Raw genomic sequence first — 16,185 nt, 5'->3', positions numbered from 1 at the left:
TAAAAAATCTAAACTGATTTCTGATGACAAAAGTCACTAATGTTTATTGTAGAAAAGGATGATTAGTATTGCGGTAGATTTCTATCTGGTCTCTTTGAAGTAGATATAGATAGGTAAGTAAATAGATAATTAGTTAAGGAAATACTTTCTGCTATAACAGATAAACCCTGCAATCTCTAACTCAGTACAAATTCATTTCTCATGCATGGAAGTCCAGTTGGATGGAGGAGGGCTGGGGAGTGGGGACTGGGCTCTGCTCCGTATAGCCATCCAGGGATCCAGGCTGAGGGAGGCTTTCTAAGTCCCCCTGGGCATCGACATGCAGGTGACAGAGAGAGACAGACAGAGAACATATGTGCCAGGCCTGGAAACAAAGCATAACCTTGTTTTTATGCCCACAACAGAAATGGGGTTCAGGACCTCTAAGATGTCACGTTCTGAGGATTAGAAGCCACGTTACCCTCCTGTCTTGCATAATAACCATGTGTAACATGTAACCCAGAAGGCACCATGTTAATCACTTTCTATCTGTCTTGTCACTGAAACATCACAACCACCCCCACGAGGTGTGGGCACTGTTGTTATCCCCATTTTACAGCCAAGGAAACTGAGGCTCGGCGGGGTGAAGCAGCAAGCTCAGGGTCACACCTGAGCAGGTGAGTGGGGCCCTGGGACTTGGATCCAGGTCCTGTGCTGTACTGCTGTGTTCTCCTGCCTCTCCAGGGTGCCCTGGGGTCAGAGATGACCTCAGGGAGGCCAGGCCCAATCACAGTGGCTTCACACGTTTTCCAGCCATGCTGGGACTTTTGGCCTCTGGTCTCTGCACCCGCAGCCTGTGTGGCTGACTGGCTTGTGGGCTGAGCTCTCCGAAGAGGAACCCAGGGAGCTGGAGTGATTTCCTCAGGGATCCACTGTTGCTCAAAGCAGAACTGAGACTTAAGCAGCATCTGCAAAAAGCACAAACAACCCAACAGGGTCGCTTTGGGAAGCTCAGTGGGAGAGAGGCTGGCCTCTCGTCTCACGTCAGCCACAGAGTACAGGGAACCTCCCTCCCTCGGGCTCCAGCTCTTTCATCCGTGCAGCTGGGAGTTCAAACTAGACCAGTGGTTTTCCAACTGGTCCCGGGGAACTCTCGAGGGACTCGAGGGACTGGGGACATCTTGCAAGGGGAAAGGGGGAGGAGGGGAAACAGCAAGCCAGCCCTGCTGTCCGACTCTGATCAACCAGAGCAGCCCAGTTCTGTATAAGATCTACCCCTTAACGAAAGGATTCCACTGCAAAAGGAAATTGAAAACCTCCTGTTCTAGAGGCTTTCTACTTCCTGCCATCCTGTGTTTTTATCAGATAAGTTCATTCATTCAGCAGTTCAACAAACATTTATTGACAGTATGGATGTTAACAGGAAACCCCAGCCCCTGTTTTTAGGATGGTCACAGTTCAAGTGGAAAAACAGAGCATTCAACAGGCGACAACTGTGCAGTGAGATAAATGATATTCATTCATTCATTTAGCAAGTATATTTATTTATTTATTTATTTATTTATTGTTTAGATGTTGGGAGTAGGAGTTTATTAATTAATTAATTTATTTTGGCTGTGTTGGGTCTTTGTTTCTGTGCGAGGGCTTTCTCTAGTTGTGGCAGGCGGGGGCCACTCTTCATCACGGTGCGCGGGCCTCACTATCGCGGCCTCTCTTGTTGCGGAGCACGGACTCCAGACGCGCAGGCTCAGTAGTTGTGGCTCACGGGCCTAGTTGCTCCGTGGCCTGTGGGATCCTCCCAGACCAGGGCTCGAACCCCGTGTCCCCTGCATGAGCAGGCAGATTCTCAACCACTGCGCCACCAGGGAAGCCCTATTTAGCAAGTATATTTATCAAACACCTACTACTGTTGAGGCATCGGATATAAACAGTGAGCACGATAAAGTCCCTGCCCTCGTAAAGCTTTCATTACCTGGGGAGAGACAGCTAATAAACAAGGAAACAGGAATACAAAATCTATCATCAGATGCTGAAACAGGCCACTAGAATGAATAAAACAGGCTAAGCGGTCTGGGGAGTGTGAAGGAGTTTGCTGTTCTGGGTTGGGAAGTCAGGGGAGGCCTCTCTGAGTTAACATGTATTTGTTTTTCCATTCTTCAATGACAAGCCCAGGGAAACCTGTTATAAGGGCACTGAACCTAGCTGGTGGGGAGTGGGGGTCTTGGGTTAAAACTTCCTGGGGGAAGGAAGTGGCTTCAGGTGGGAATCGTGGCGGAGGGTTAGGGCCAAAGCAGCCGTGTGCTGCCCCAGGATCGTTGCACCAGCCACACCCACTTTCAATAAGAACCCAGTCAACACATTTCAAGGGGCAGTTATGATAAGATGATAGATTCTTTCCTCTAGATCGGGGTCTGCAGGCCAACTCTGGCCTGCCGCCTGATTTCGTAAATAAATTTTTATGGAAACAGCCACGTTCATTCATTTACACAGTGTCTCTCTGGCTGCTTCTGTACAATGGTTGAGTCAAATAGTTGGGACAGAGACCATGTGGCTCATGAAACTAAAAACACTTACTATCCAGCCCTTTATGGAAAAAAATTGCCAAGCCCTCTTTTAGAAAATGCTTCCTAGAAGACAACACTTTATTTTTAATCCAGCCACTTGTTCGACGCTCACAAGGGCTCTGAGTAACAGACTGAGTTTTGTTATTACCTCTGGTTTGCAGATAAGAAAAGTGAGGCTCAGAGGTAGTGGCCCGAGATCACATAGCTGGTTAAGCGGCCGAGTCGGGCGCCTCCTGATCCAGTGTCCTCACGGTTTGTGAGACCCAGGTGTGCACGCTTTAGCTCATTTTTATCAGAGCTCTTCTCCTCCAAAATCCCCCAGCTTATGAAACACGCATCAGGTCCCCAGCCAGCTCTTTAAACTATAATCGGCTCCCCCAGCATCTACAGATGGAAAACAGATGTGACTTTGGCAAAAAGAAAGCAGGAGTCAGCAGGAAATGCAGGCTGCAGCCCAGCAGGCCTTTCAGAGGTACAGCCTGATGGATGCGATCCCTGATCCACGCAAGACAGATGTTTCGACCACAGGTGAATTATTTGGCAGCTGTGCCCCAGCCTCTCAGTGTTGCTGCCCGAGGCCCCACTGTGTGCAGGGCTGAGCCCCGAGCCCTAAGCCTTGGGCTCCAGGCTTCAGGGAAGGAGAATGCAGCCCTAACCATCCCTAGGATGTCGGGTGGGAGCCAGTGCATTTATATGATGCTTAAAGTTTATGTTTGTCCACAAATAGCTCTCAGGTCAGGGATCCTGTGTGGGCATCTCTCACCACATCAGGGAAGAGAGACCCAGATTCTGCTGACCAGCTGTGGGGCCTGGAGCAAATTTCTCCCATCCCTGAGCCTCAGTTTCCTCACAGTGAGGTTGGACTTGATGAATCCAAGGCCACTGGTGTGCTAAGTCAGCGATGATACGAACCATCTCATGGGAGCTAGCCATCTGCATCTCTTCCCCACTCCATGTTCATGTTGGTAGCTTGAAGCTGGCCGTTGTGGAAAGATTTATGCCATGCAAATTGGCAAATGCAGCAAATCAGAACTTTTTTTTTTTCTTAGCAGGGCCGGTTGTTAAGGATTCTCGTCACACCACTGTCTAAGGCCCATAATGGATCCTAGTTTCCTTGACCATGGCCCCAACCATGGGCAAGACAGAGTGGTGCCTGGTGGGAGCACATGTGGGTCCAGTTCAGCTCACTGTCGGTGTCCTGCATCCCAAGCTCTGTGCTGGAGACTGGGAAGGCAGTGATGGGGCAGAGGCTCAGAGAGGTTAAGTGACTTGCCCGAGCTCACATAGCCTCCAACCCTGCCTTCAGGGAGTTCACGATCCGAGGAAAAGGGCAGGCTCTGAAACAGTCAAGGGTGTGGGCACTAGAGCAGGAACCATCCAACTGTGCTTGAGGATGTGGGAAGGCCACGAGAAGTTAGTAAGGGAAAGGTAGGGAGGGCGGTCCAGGCAGAGGGAACCGTGTGTGCAAAGGCACAGAGGAGTGAAAGTGCCCGAGGAGTTCAACCAATATTCAGCACAGTGGGGTGCCCCATGGGAGTGTGATGGTGGCAGAATGCCATTCTGAGTAGGAAGTTGTCGTTCTGAGTTCCCCCTAATGGGGGAAGGAGTCCTGGAGTCCGTGTAGAGGCCCGTCTGAGTCAGTGCCAGGCCCGGGCTCTGAGCTCTTGCTGGGAGCTCAGCATTCATTCATTCACTCACCCAGCACCACCTCTGCCGTGCGTGCTCTGTGTACTGGGGAGACGGAGAGGAAGTGCTCACCGGTAGTTGGAGGGACAGACCTGGGATCGAAGGAGTCCCCTGCAGTGGGCTAGCTGAACGCAGTGTCATGGAACCAAGGAGATGGGCCCCAAAGCCCTTCCTGAGAATCAGCCGAGATCCTCAAGAAGGGCTTGGGGAGAAGAAGAAAAGGGCAAAGCACTTTCCATCCCCACCAGGCACAGAGCCGCAGTCCAGAGGGCTTCCTTCCCCATCTCTCTGAGTCCTCAGACCTTGGGCTGGAGCTGGACCATCCTTCTGGCTGAACGTCACTGTCCCTTCCAGCAGGGTTTCTCACCTTAGCACTATAGACATGTGGGGACTGAGTAATTCATCTTTATGGAGGGCTGTGCTGTGGCCCCTGAAGGGCAGAATCACCCTGGTTGAGAACTACTGCTCCAAAGCAAATGAACTTGCCTGATTGTATTTTTGGGTGAGCTGTTAATACAATAGCAAGAAAAAATTGGTGTTCTTGGAGGCGGAGTAAAAATTCAATCAGCTCTTAACCAATGCATGAGTTACAGGTGAATTCCAAAAGGCACAGAACTGTTTCACATCCATGCTGCTGGACATGCCTTGTTCCCTAATTCATAAATCAAACAAGAAAAGAATCTCCCATGTGCCAGAATTCTAATGATTAAATTATCAACGTGGAAGACAACTGCAGGCACAAAATAATCTTTCCCCAGGAACTCTTTAGTCGTGTCTCAGGCTCATAAAGGTTTATGGAAGATGTTCTCCAAAACTGACTAATTCTGTGCACAGGCACAAGAACCTTGAAAGAAATGATCAGAGAGCTCAGAACACAGAGCTGGAATAAGAGGAACGACATTCTTCCTTAGTGGGCATTTCCATGGAGGCGGTACAGAAGCACTCCACTGTAAATCATTTCCTAGAATTCTCACCAAAACCCCATTGGATGTCATGCTATCTGTGTCAGTTCACATGTGTCTAGAAATGCAGGCTCAGAGAGCTAGAACACTTAGCCCACGGTCTTATAGCTGGTAAGGAGTCCGGGTCTGACTCTGCTTTTCAGTGCTGTGTGTTACCAACCCCATCAGCCGATTCATTTTACAGGTGGAAAAACTGAGGCCGCCTGAGAAAGCGGAACAGATATGTCAATAATAGCTGACTTTTCCATTGCGCTCATGGGTACCGAATCACTTTCGTATTCTTTTTCTCATTTCATTCTCTCAAAAAACGTGAAAGGCCGTCAGGGCATCTTTTTTTGTTTTTTGTTTTTTGTTTTTTCTTTAGTGGTACTCGGGCCTCTCACTGTTGTGGCCTCTCCCGTTGCGGAGCACAGGCCCGGACGCGCAGGTTCAGCGGCCATGGCTCACGGGCCCAGCCGCTCTGCGGCATGTGGGATCTTCCCGGACCGGGGCACGAACCCATGTCCCCCTTATCGGCAGGCGGACTCTCAACCACTGAGCCACCAGGGAAGCCCCTGTCAGGGCATCTTTTAGGCCCATCTCCAGCCCCCTCCTTCCCCAAGGTATCTATTACTGTCAAGAGGCTCTGAGCCCCGGGAACATCTCCCACAAAAGCAGTAGTGATAAGTTATTCCTTTCAGAGGTATTTACGTTTTAGAAGAAACCCTAGGGAAAAGGCACTGCTTAACCCAAAAGAATGAAGGTTGGAGGGGAAACTTTAGGCCTGGTAGCATCTGGTCGAGGGAGGGCTTCACTTCTGCAAGTGGAGAGAGAGATGTGTGGTTCCCAAAAGACGTCAGTGTTAGACAGACATCTGCTTCTGGGTGCTTCCATGAATAAGTGTGACGTGAACTTAACTGAAGGCGTTGCAGGGGAAGAGCTGGGAAAGGGGAAGGGACTGGGTCTTGCCTACGCAGCAGAGGGCACTTTTCTCAGTTCCTTCTTCCTAAACCCAGACTGTGTCTCAGGCCTCCCGACCAGGCTGATCCCAGGGTCGCCCCCTGTCATGAGAGTCAGGAGAAAACAGGAAGGCTCCTCTTCCAGGGGTGACCACCCCCCACCCAGCAAACCACCGTCCCCTTGCCCTGGCAGGGAGCGGCTCACAAGGAGAGCCTCACACTCACCACCTTCTGCCTCCTTCCTCTCCCAGGGAAGTCCTACGGGGCAGACGACTTCCTGCCGGTGCTCATGTATGTGCTGGCCCGCAGCAATCTCACGGAGATGCTTCTCAACGTGGAGTACATGATGGAGCTCATGGACCCTGCCCTGCAGCTGGGGGAGGGTGAGTCACCACCCCAGGCCCATCTCCGGAACCCTGGGGCCCATCGCCCACTCCTGACCCAGCCACACCAAAGGCTTGCTGGAGGGCCCAACAATTACCTCCTGGATGCCAGACTCCACTAAGCCCTGGGACACAACAGTGCCTGACACAGCCCCTGTCCTGGGGGACTCACAGACTAGCAGGGGAGCTGGGCCAGTAAAGAGACCTTGTCACCTATGCTAGACAAGGGAAGCCCAGAGAGTACCAGAGCACGTTACTCAGGCTGTGCAATCAGGGAAGGCTTCCTGGAGGAGGTGATGCCTGAGCTGAGCATTGAAGGATAAATAGGGGCCAGTCAGATAAAGAAGGGGGAGAGGCAGTCTTCACAAAGGGAACAGCAGTTGCTGGCAGTGTACAGGATAAGGGAACAATGGTCAGCTCTTAGACAGGGGTGGCCCTGGGGACTCAGCCCCCTGCTCATCCAGATCTGGGCCAGGTACGCGTCAGTGGGAGGAGGATAATGCTGTGGTGTGGGCAAGAGGCCAGGCACTCTCCTGTAGGGTGATGACAGGGGTGTAATTTGTCCCACCCTCACCTCCCCTTCCCTTTCCTCCTTCCTGTCACTTCGTCCCATACACTTAGCCTCGGCCACCCCTCCACCAAGAATCCCTGAGGTGCAGCCATCCCAGATAGCAGTTCTGAGGGAGCCCCAGGCTCCCTCTGAGACACCACCCCCAAAAGGGTGAAGAGACTCTTAGGCCCCCAGTGGCCCCTTTGGGCTTTGTGGTTCTTGAGATAAGCTGGCCCTCTTTGCATCTGTTTGCATTTTTAGACTGTGTCGCTCTCTGGGGGGGACAGTATGACGTGGTTGGTTCTGTGAGTTCTTGGAAGCTCAGGGGAGCGTGTAAAGCTGTGCAGGACTGGCCCGCCCCCGTGGTTTGTTGTAGAGTCATAGAGAGTGTCAGGGAAAGAGCCCTTTGGCGGGTGGAAGGATGGAGCGAGGCTGTGGGGCTCTGCACTTGATCTCAGCACTGGCCGTCTCTCTGGCAGTGGTCGGCCCTGCCCTGGCCGCCGTGGCTCCTGTTCCGTCCACGGCCTGCATCCTTGCTGCCAGACAGGACTCCAGGCCAGGCGCAGTGGCGGACAGGGACAGGACAGGGACATCCTTGGCCCAACTACCCTCTCCTTATGGACCTGAAGCCCCCTGCCCCAATCCTGTCATAACCTCCTGCGATCCTTCTTCCTGTTCCCGAAACCCACAGGGGGTTCGGGTGGGAAAGCGGAGGTCCTGCAGGCAGGAGAGCTAGTCTGTTCGGGGCTACATTAAGTATTTTTAAAAATTGAAGTATGGTTGATTTATAAGATTGTGTTTCAGGTGTACAGCAAAGTGATTCAATTATATATATATATATGTTTCTCAGATTCTTTTCCATTATAGGTTATTACAAGATATTGAATATAGTTCCCTGTGCCACACAGTAAATCCTTGTTGCCATCTCTTTTATGTATAGGACTACATTAAGTATTTTTGAGGCAAGCCAAGTACAAATGAATACATAAAGATCTTAAACATTCCACATTTTCTGACCCAAAGCTGCCTGAATACCCTGTAGCCTGCCCCTTTTAGACTTAAGGGTCAGAGCCCCTGCCCCACCTCTGGACCTGTGGGGAAATTTCTAAGGGATCTATGAGGTGTTTGCTGGAAGAAAAGATGGCAGGGCAGAGCCTCGCATGCCACCACGTACCGCCCCTCCCAGCAGACCCTGCCCAGGGCAGCTCTGAGGACCATGCTGCACGCACCAGGAGGTGGGCTGTGTGGCATGGGTGCCTCTCTCTCTTCCTACGCCCATAGCCAGGGTGGGAGGTCACAGCAGCCAGGACAGCCCAGCCTCACAGGTGTTGGACTCCGACAGAAGGATGACTTGGGGGTCTCCAGCATGGGCAGGAGCTTCCACCCAAGTCTGCCAGCTGGTAGACCTCCATCTAGACATATCTGGGCCCAAGAGCAGGAGGACGGAGCGCCAGGCGGGCAGTGTTCCTGAGTTTCCCCAGGTTCACCCTCCTGTCTTTGCTGGGTGGTGGCCCACAGGGTGCTCCGTCACCAAAGCCTCTGAGGTGCAGTGAAAAGAGGGGCTTGCCTGGGAGGTGGGGGGGTGCGGAGAAGCAGAGCCCCTGCTGGCCAGTCCCCGCCCGTGATGCTCTGCAGAGTCAGACATGCCCGGGACAAGGGCAGGCCCCTGGGAAGTCCCTGCTCTTGAGAACTTGTTACTCCATCCTAAGAGGAGAACTAACACAGGGTGTAGAAAAAAGAGCAGTTTGGAGGCTGGATTTGGTCCCAGTTCTGCCTCTGATCGGCTGGAGACCTTGGGCAAGTCACTTAACCTCTCTGGCTTGGAAAAGGGAAGGCATTGGGCTAGGTTTGGGGTTTTCAGACCATCTGGGCACCTTCTGCAGAGGCAGCTGGGGGAAGGATGAGAGGTGGAGGGGGCCTCTGCCTTCTTGTGTTTCACAGTCTGAACAAACACATCTGCATTCACCAAAAAGCCTGCAAGGCCGTCACATTCTTTCAGCTGGTTCCACGTGCTGGAATTTGGCAAAGATTGTGACTGGGTCCCACTTTTTCGCAGCAGGCTTCTGGAGAGTGAGAGATCAGGGACTTCCTGTAAGAAGTAGAGAGGACCTGAACGCTGGCCTGATGGGACCCTGACCCCTTTCTCCCCCGTCTCTCTGCAGCTCCCACCACTCTGGGCAATTACAGGGCAGATGGGAGACCCAGGCACCTGCTGGGCACCTGGCTGGAGCCAGCTCAAAATACAAACCTCTCCAGAAGCACCCTCATAGATTCCTTTACCCACATCCCGGCTGCACCCTGGCTGACAGCTGGCCATCCTGGGCTAGTAATCTCTTAAGAGAGGCAATGAGGTTTTCCCATCAATGGACAGCACCCTCTCCCTGAAGAGAACGCTCGACTCCAAAACTCACAGTGCGAGGAGTTGCCTGCCACCTAGTGGTCATGGCAGGAACTGCCGGACCCCCAAGTCCAAGGGAGGTCTACTGGGAGAGCCAGGAGGCTGTAAAAAAAAAGCAGGGCTTGAGCAGGCAGGAGTGCACTGGCAGGGCTTCGAGTTCCTCCCCTTTGCCCAAGAGGGTGGGGAACCTCCAGAGCAGCTCCCTTAGGTCACCTAACCACCGTGCAATACTCGCATGTTACCGAGCACTGCACTTCATGTGTATTGATCTCATTTACTTTCCACAACATTATGGATTTTGCAGATGAGGAAATGGGAGCACAGAGGACACTAACTCACCTGAGAGCACAGGGCTCTCTGCCGAAGACCGAGACCTAAACCCTGCTCTCTGACTCCAAAACTGACCATTCGCAGTCAGCACACTGCACTCAGCTCCTCCCTTCCCAGCCAGGGGGATGTGATCACGATGGGAAACAGGACCATGGGGGAATGCCAACTAGAGGACAGGGCTCTCTGCCAGCAAGGGCTGGAGGCACCAAGGAAGGCTTCTTGCACACCCAGGCTTTGAGCTGGGCTGGGAAAGGAGACCCATGAGAGGTCTGCCGGCCCTTCTCTGATAAGGGACGCCAAGCCAAGTTCCATGCTGGCCTTGATACACCTATTTCAAAAGCTGTCTTCTTCCTACACTGCCATGAAAGGGCGAGTGATCCTGCGGCAATAAACCCCTTTATCTCGTCCCCCGCCCACCGCAGTCAGGGTATGAACTTTTCCCATACTGGTTGTGAAATTTGTAGGAATGTGTAGACAGCTTCATCCAGTGGAGCAGTTAGGAATGCTTTGGGCTGCAAATAATTACAATGTAACTAATAATGGTTTAAATCAGAGTGAGGGACTGGTTTGTCTCTTGCATCAAGAAGTCTTGGGGTAAGCAGCTGATAATGGTGGCAGCTTTTAGCCCCGCCATCAGGAAATCGTAGACCCAGCTCTTTCCATTGCTCTTCAGGATATGAACTTTTGTCTTTGTGCCTATCACCTCTGATCACAAACCGCCGCTGTGCCGCCAGGCTCACCTCTGTGTTCCAGAAAAGAGGAAGGGGGACAGACAGAAACCAGAAGGGATACAGTAACTGAGTCTGTCCCTTGCAAAAGGCTTTCCTGGAAGCGCCACTCAGGGACTTCCACTTACATCTAAGTAACCAGAACGGGGTCTCCTGCCCTCTACCCTGAACTACAAGAGAATCTAGGAAGTGAGCATTTTCAGTTGAGTGCGGCTTTACCCCACAAAAGTAGAGTTCAGTTAATTAGGAAGAGAGAGAAGATGGGATTTGGGCGGCTCACTAGCAGATGGGCCTCATGTCAAAACTCATTGCCCTGGTACCCAAAGGGCTGGGGAGAGGCTTGGTGAGTGGGAAAGAGGCCCAGGGAAGCACTGCAAGTCCTTGGCCAAGCCACCCTGCCTCCTCTAGAGTGAGGGGCGAAACAAGGCTAGTGCTTCTGAAACATTTTAACCAAAGCCTCCAGCGAGCCAAGGAGAGGAAACTTGTAAGCATCTGCGCAAATTGTTATCTTTTATCTTAACACTTCATGTAAATTTTGTAGTCTGAAGTATTTCGAAGCTTAAATTAGGAAACATTAGGTATTAGGAATATGTGTGAATTAACTTAAGGTAAAAAGAAATGGAGAAATAAATGAATCAAAGTTTTTACTTTCCTTAAATCTTTAAAAAATAGTGTGTGATAGTATGACCGTAATTAAAATTTTCTCCACATATTTTTAAGTCGTTTTTTAAAATAGGGTATATATGACACATACAGTGTGGAGTCTCCCACCCACCCATGTCTCCAAGGCACCCCTTTCCCCACCCTAAAGACATCCGTGCTTCTTGTGTATCTTTACATTGTAAAGCTCATTGTAAAACTAAAAACTCATTTTAAAACATCACTTAAATACAAGCAAGAGTTACGTCCCAAAAGGAACGAGCTTTGATCGGGGCCGTACAGATCAGGGCTGGACTTGAAGCTTGTGAGGCTGCGGTGGGCACAGAGCTGAAGTTGGGCCGGTGACCAACGGGGCGGCAGGCGCCTCCTTGCAGCGGCGATGGGTGGGGCTTACAGAGGTGGGCGGGGCGGGCCGAGCTGGGACCAGCCCCCTCCCTTTGGGGGTGGGCGGAGTCGGTCCTGGCTCAGCCTCCACACCCTTTCCCCTCGCAGGTTCCTACTATCTGACCACCACCTACGGGGCCCTGGAGCACATCAAGAACTACGACAAGATCACGGTGACCCGGCAGCTGAGCGTGGAGGTGCAAGACTCCATCCACCGCTGGGAGCGCCGGCGCACGCTCAACAAGGCCCGGGCCTCCCGCTCCTCCGTGCAGGTGACGCCTGGGGCAGAGGGTGGGAGGGGGGACGCCTGGGACAGACGGTGAGGGGGGGACGCCTGCGAGAGACGGTGGAAGGGGGGACGCCTGGGACAGACGGTGGGAGGGGGCCGGCGGACCTTGCCCCAGACCATCCCTACTGCCCGCCGGCTAACAAGCCTGACGCCGACTGGCTGCTCTGGCCAGCCAGCCCAGCCCCCAGGGGCGTTCACGTGGGAGGCAAAGACACCGGCTCTCGCCTGCCAGCGTGTGCCCAGCCCAGTGGCGGTTGCGGGGTGGGAGTGGAAGTTAAGGGGTGGAGACTACAAAAGTATCAGCAGGCCTCGGTGGGCAAACATGGTAGGGATATGGGACATTTATCCACTCTTCCTTAGCACCTATGATGTCGCAGCAGGCTGTTAGGGCTGGAGATGTGAACAGTAAGTCGTCCCAGTGAGAAGCCCACGAGGGCCCATTCCCACCTGTGCTTCCCACCCCTTCCCATTCCTGCCCCTCATTCCCTATGGTCTGGGTTAGATGCCCTCCTCTGTGCTTCCTGCTGCTCCTTCGCCCTTTACAGAACATATACACTGTATTGTAACCATCTGTGTATGAAGCTATCACCCTGAGAGAGCAGGGCCCATTGCTCACGTGTCTTAGGGGTCCCAAGCCCAGGGCCTGGGACAGAGTGAGACTGGGGTGCATGCAGAATGGGCAGAGTTAGGACAGTGAGCCAGGCTGCAACCCAGAGCTGTAAACAGCTCTACAGACTCACTTACCTGGCACCCAGAGCTCGCTGGACCTGAACCCCACGCCTGGCTTTCCAGATGGCCCTTCTGTAACCAGCAGAGCCCAGGCCTGGGAGGCAAGAGGCTCAAGGTGTGGACCCAGCTCTGTACTAGCTTGCTGTGTGACCCCGAGCAGTGTCTGCCCTCTCTGGGACTCAGTTTTCCTATCAGCTCAGGGGGACTCTGGACTCTTTGAGCTCTGCCTCCCCAGTACCTGTTCTAGGCGGCCAAGCTGATGTCCCCTCTCCTCTAATCAATGGTGTCTTGATAATGTTCAGTAACTGGTTCTCTGGGGAGGGAAGAAAAAAAACCCTCTGATTTCAGCTTCTGTCGATTTCCATGGTATAAATGCTCCCACCATGGCTGATTTCAAGCTACTAACTTGGCATCACTGAACTTGGAGTTGGGAAGCGGGTATGAGCCAGCATGAGTTGGCAAGTACCAGCTCCAGCACACCACCACTCCCCACCGCCTCCTGGGACAGCTGTCCCTCCACCAGCTCTTGGAATGTGGACACTCTTGGTCCAAGCCTGACCCAGGCATTCCTTACTTCTTGCTTCCACCCTGTGGATTCCCAGTGCTGACAGGCAGCGCATCAGTGCCTCCCGCTCAGGGAGGCGAAGCTCAGGAAGAGGCTTGGGCTGAGGAGTTTCTCAGCACTCTTTCTGGGGTCGGGGGAGGTCACCACCCTCTTCCTCCTCCCCCAGTGCCTCCTCTGCACTCCATGCCCTAAATCCCTCCCCTGGGAGTGAAGGCCCGGAGCTTGACCGTCATCAGGTGTAAAGGGCCCTTGGGAGGCCTAACGGGGGACAAGGAGAGCACAGGCAGCCACTGAGACCCAAGGAAGTGGGTGGGCTTTCCTCTCCCGGAAGAAAGACTCTGGACACAGAGCCTGCCCTTCACACGCATTCACTACTCTGCAGCCATAATTACCACCGTTCTGAAGCGGTCATCGCCCTCATGGTCCGCCTCCCCCTCATCAGGAGACGGCTGTGCTGCCACCATCCTTCCACGAGGGGGCAGCCCTGCACACACCACTTCCTACCCGTCCTCTGGGTCCTCGGGGGAAGGGGGACTCTTCCAGGCTCTGAGCTAGTTTTATGTGCTTCCTCACAGCCACGTAGTAAGGACTGGTTTTATCCCCAGTTGACAGTTGAGGAAATGGAGACTCAGAGAGGTGTAGGTCACACAGTGGGAGCAGATTCAAAGCCAGGCAGGGACTCCTTCCACCATCTCTGGTGGAGGAAGGTGTGAGTGTGATGTTCTGTGCGAATGCTCCCATCCCCAGCCTCGCAGGCATCGCCTCACCCTTGCCCACGTAGCTTATGAGGTGCAACTCCTCCACCTGTCCTAAAGCCCCCATCCTTCAGGCCCAGCTCCCCAATCCCTTTCCCCTAAGTCTTCTCCCCCCCCCCCCCCCCCCCCGCCCTTGCCTGCCTGCCTGCTCCCCCTCGGAACACCACGCTTCTCACCCCCAGGCTCTTCCAGCCCTAAGGCCTGAACTGTTCTACCTGCCTTAGCTGCCCCAGCTGAGCCATGGATGCTGGGGGTGGGTCTGAACCTCTGGTTTTATTTATGCTGCCCTGCGTGCCCAGCATAGCACCTGGGAGGAAGAGGGGCTCAGGGAGGAAGAGATGAGAAAGCGAGTGACAGATGAATAAATGATGGCGAGCACGTGGACTGGCCACCAGGGGGCGGGCGCTCTCACTCATTGCCGAGACTGCAAGCCAACCGACTGACCTGGAATGGTCGGCCCCATCGAGAGCTGAGGCTCAGAGAGGGAAGGCCCTTGCCTGAGATCACACAGCAGGGTCAGCTGCAGGTGCCCCGACTGCCAGCCTCACGACCCCTCCTGCCATCCATCCGCTCTCTACAGAGAGGACCCCTGGGGTACAGAGAGTCCAAAGGACTTGTTCAAGACCACGCAGCTCCTCACTCCTGCCCAAGCTCCCAGCATCGGGACGGGGGTGAGACCCGACGCCGGTGACCCACGCCCCCTGCATCTCGCCCCATAGGACTTCATCTGCGTGTCGTACCTGGAGCCCGAGCAGCAGTCACGGACGCTGGCGTCGCGGGCGGACACGTTGGCCGAGGTGCTGTGCGCTCAGTGCGCAGAGAAGTTCGAGGTGGTGCAGCCCCAGGACCACCGGCTCTTCGTGCTGGTGGACGGACGCTGCTTCCAGCTGGCCGACGAGGCGCTGCCGCACCGCATCAAGGGCTACCTGCTGCGGAGCGAGCCCAAGCGCGACTTCCACTTTGTGTACCGGCCCCTGGACGGCGGCGGGGGCAGCGGGGGGCCGCCCTGCCTCGTGGTGCGGGAGCCCAACTTCCTGTGAGGCCGGGGCTGCAGCCCCTCCAAAGGCAGTGTTCACCCAGGTGGAGAAGCCGTCAGAAGAGCCGGTCCGCGCCCTCACCCCACACACTCACACTCAGCCACACCCACACACGCACGCACACACTCTCCCAACAGGAATGCCCACGCGTCACACGTGCTCACAACCCACTGAGCGCGCGTAGACCAGCGTGACTTAAGCAACGTGATCAGTGGCCTCCAGCTTGCTTCCTGAAGGAGAGTCGTAGCCCCCTAGAGGCCACGTTATTCATTAGGCAGAAAGGGAACCGTCTCAGAGGGAGAAGGGACTCTCCAGCCCCCTGAAGCAGAGTCCAAGCCCGGCCCCTGTTCACACACAGCCCCTCAGGCCAGTCCCTCTGCCCCTGCCCCCCATGCCCGCCCGATCCTCAGTCTTTCCGGGGAGGGCTTCCCGTTTCCCCAGGACTGTCCTCAGGAGGAGTGGCCTGGCCCCAGCTGCTCCCACGCCCCTCTTCCCACAGGATGGAGCTGGGATGCTCTGGACCCTCCCAGCATCTCAGGAGCAGCTCAGGGTGTGTGGGGAGACAGCCCTCCCCCGATCCCTGCATAAGAGCCTGCACTTGGCTCTCAGCACCCGCAGCCCCGCCGCAGCTCCCAAGCCCCTCCAGGAGCAGCCAGACGTGCACTGGGACCTCCAAGTGAAGCCGGCTCCGTGGCTCCGTGGGTGAGCGCAGCCTCGGCCACGGGGGACACTGACAGGGCCGTCGCCTTGGGGGGCACCCCACGGCTGTGGCAAGAGGCACCGTGTGGGGAGTGTTTAATAAAAGTCCTTTTGAAAAGGCGTCTCCTTTTCCTGGGCTAGAGCTCTGCTCAGCCAGCCAGGCCCCCCGTTAACAGCCTAATCCCCTTCCCAGGTGGAGTACAGAAGACCACCTCCTTTCCACCGAGGGCCCTATGTTTTGACAGAATCTGCAGCGTACTCTCAGCCCTCCGGGCCCTGGCCCCTGTCTGCCCCTCAGCCTGGTCATCTCCTGTCTCCTCCCACCCACGGTTCCCATCATTCCTGCCTCTGCCGCCTAGCCCAGGAATACCGTTCCATATAGTCTTTGCGTGGCCCAACTCTCTTTATCCTTCAAAGCCCGTCTCCTCCCCCTGGAGGAAGTTAGCCTTCTCTGACTTCCTAGGCTGGCCAGGTAGTCCCTGTCTCTGGCCCCCAGCCCCCTCGGATCATCTCTCTCACAAGAGATAGCTCATCAAATTGCATTTGTCT

General features: G+C 54.4%; 1 protein-coding gene across 5 annotated transcripts in view; it reads left to right on the top strand.

The window, feature by feature from the left end:
- RIN3 (Ras and Rab interactor 3) overlaps positions 1–15,754 on the top strand; it is a 119,229-nt gene extending 103,475 nt beyond the window's left edge. For 4 of the 5 annotated variants that reach the window (XM_033850700.2, XM_033850701.2, XM_073800102.1 and 1 more), the window contains 3 exons: positions 6,381–6,512; positions 11,671–11,834; positions 14,620–15,754. In XM_033850700.2, the coding sequence (XP_033706591.1) occupies positions 6,381–6,512; positions 11,671–11,834; positions 14,620–14,940 (617 nt within the window). In that variant the 3' untranslated portion in view covers positions 14,941–15,754. The remainder of the gene's footprint in view (positions 1–6,380; positions 6,513–11,670; positions 11,835–14,619) is intronic. The other variant, XM_073800100.1, reaches the window with a different exon arrangement.
- Positions 15,755–16,185: the final 431 nt, after the last annotated feature.

This window comes from Tursiops truncatus, chromosome 2 (assembly GCF_011762595.2).
Source record: "Tursiops truncatus isolate mTurTru1 chromosome 2, mTurTru1.mat.Y, whole genome shotgun sequence".
In the NCBI taxonomy this organism is placed as follows: domain Eukaryota; kingdom Metazoa; phylum Chordata; class Mammalia; order Artiodactyla; family Delphinidae; genus Tursiops; species Tursiops truncatus.
The sequence above is the reverse complement of the archived record's forward strand: the minus strand, read 5'-3'. Positions and strand labels throughout refer to the sequence as shown.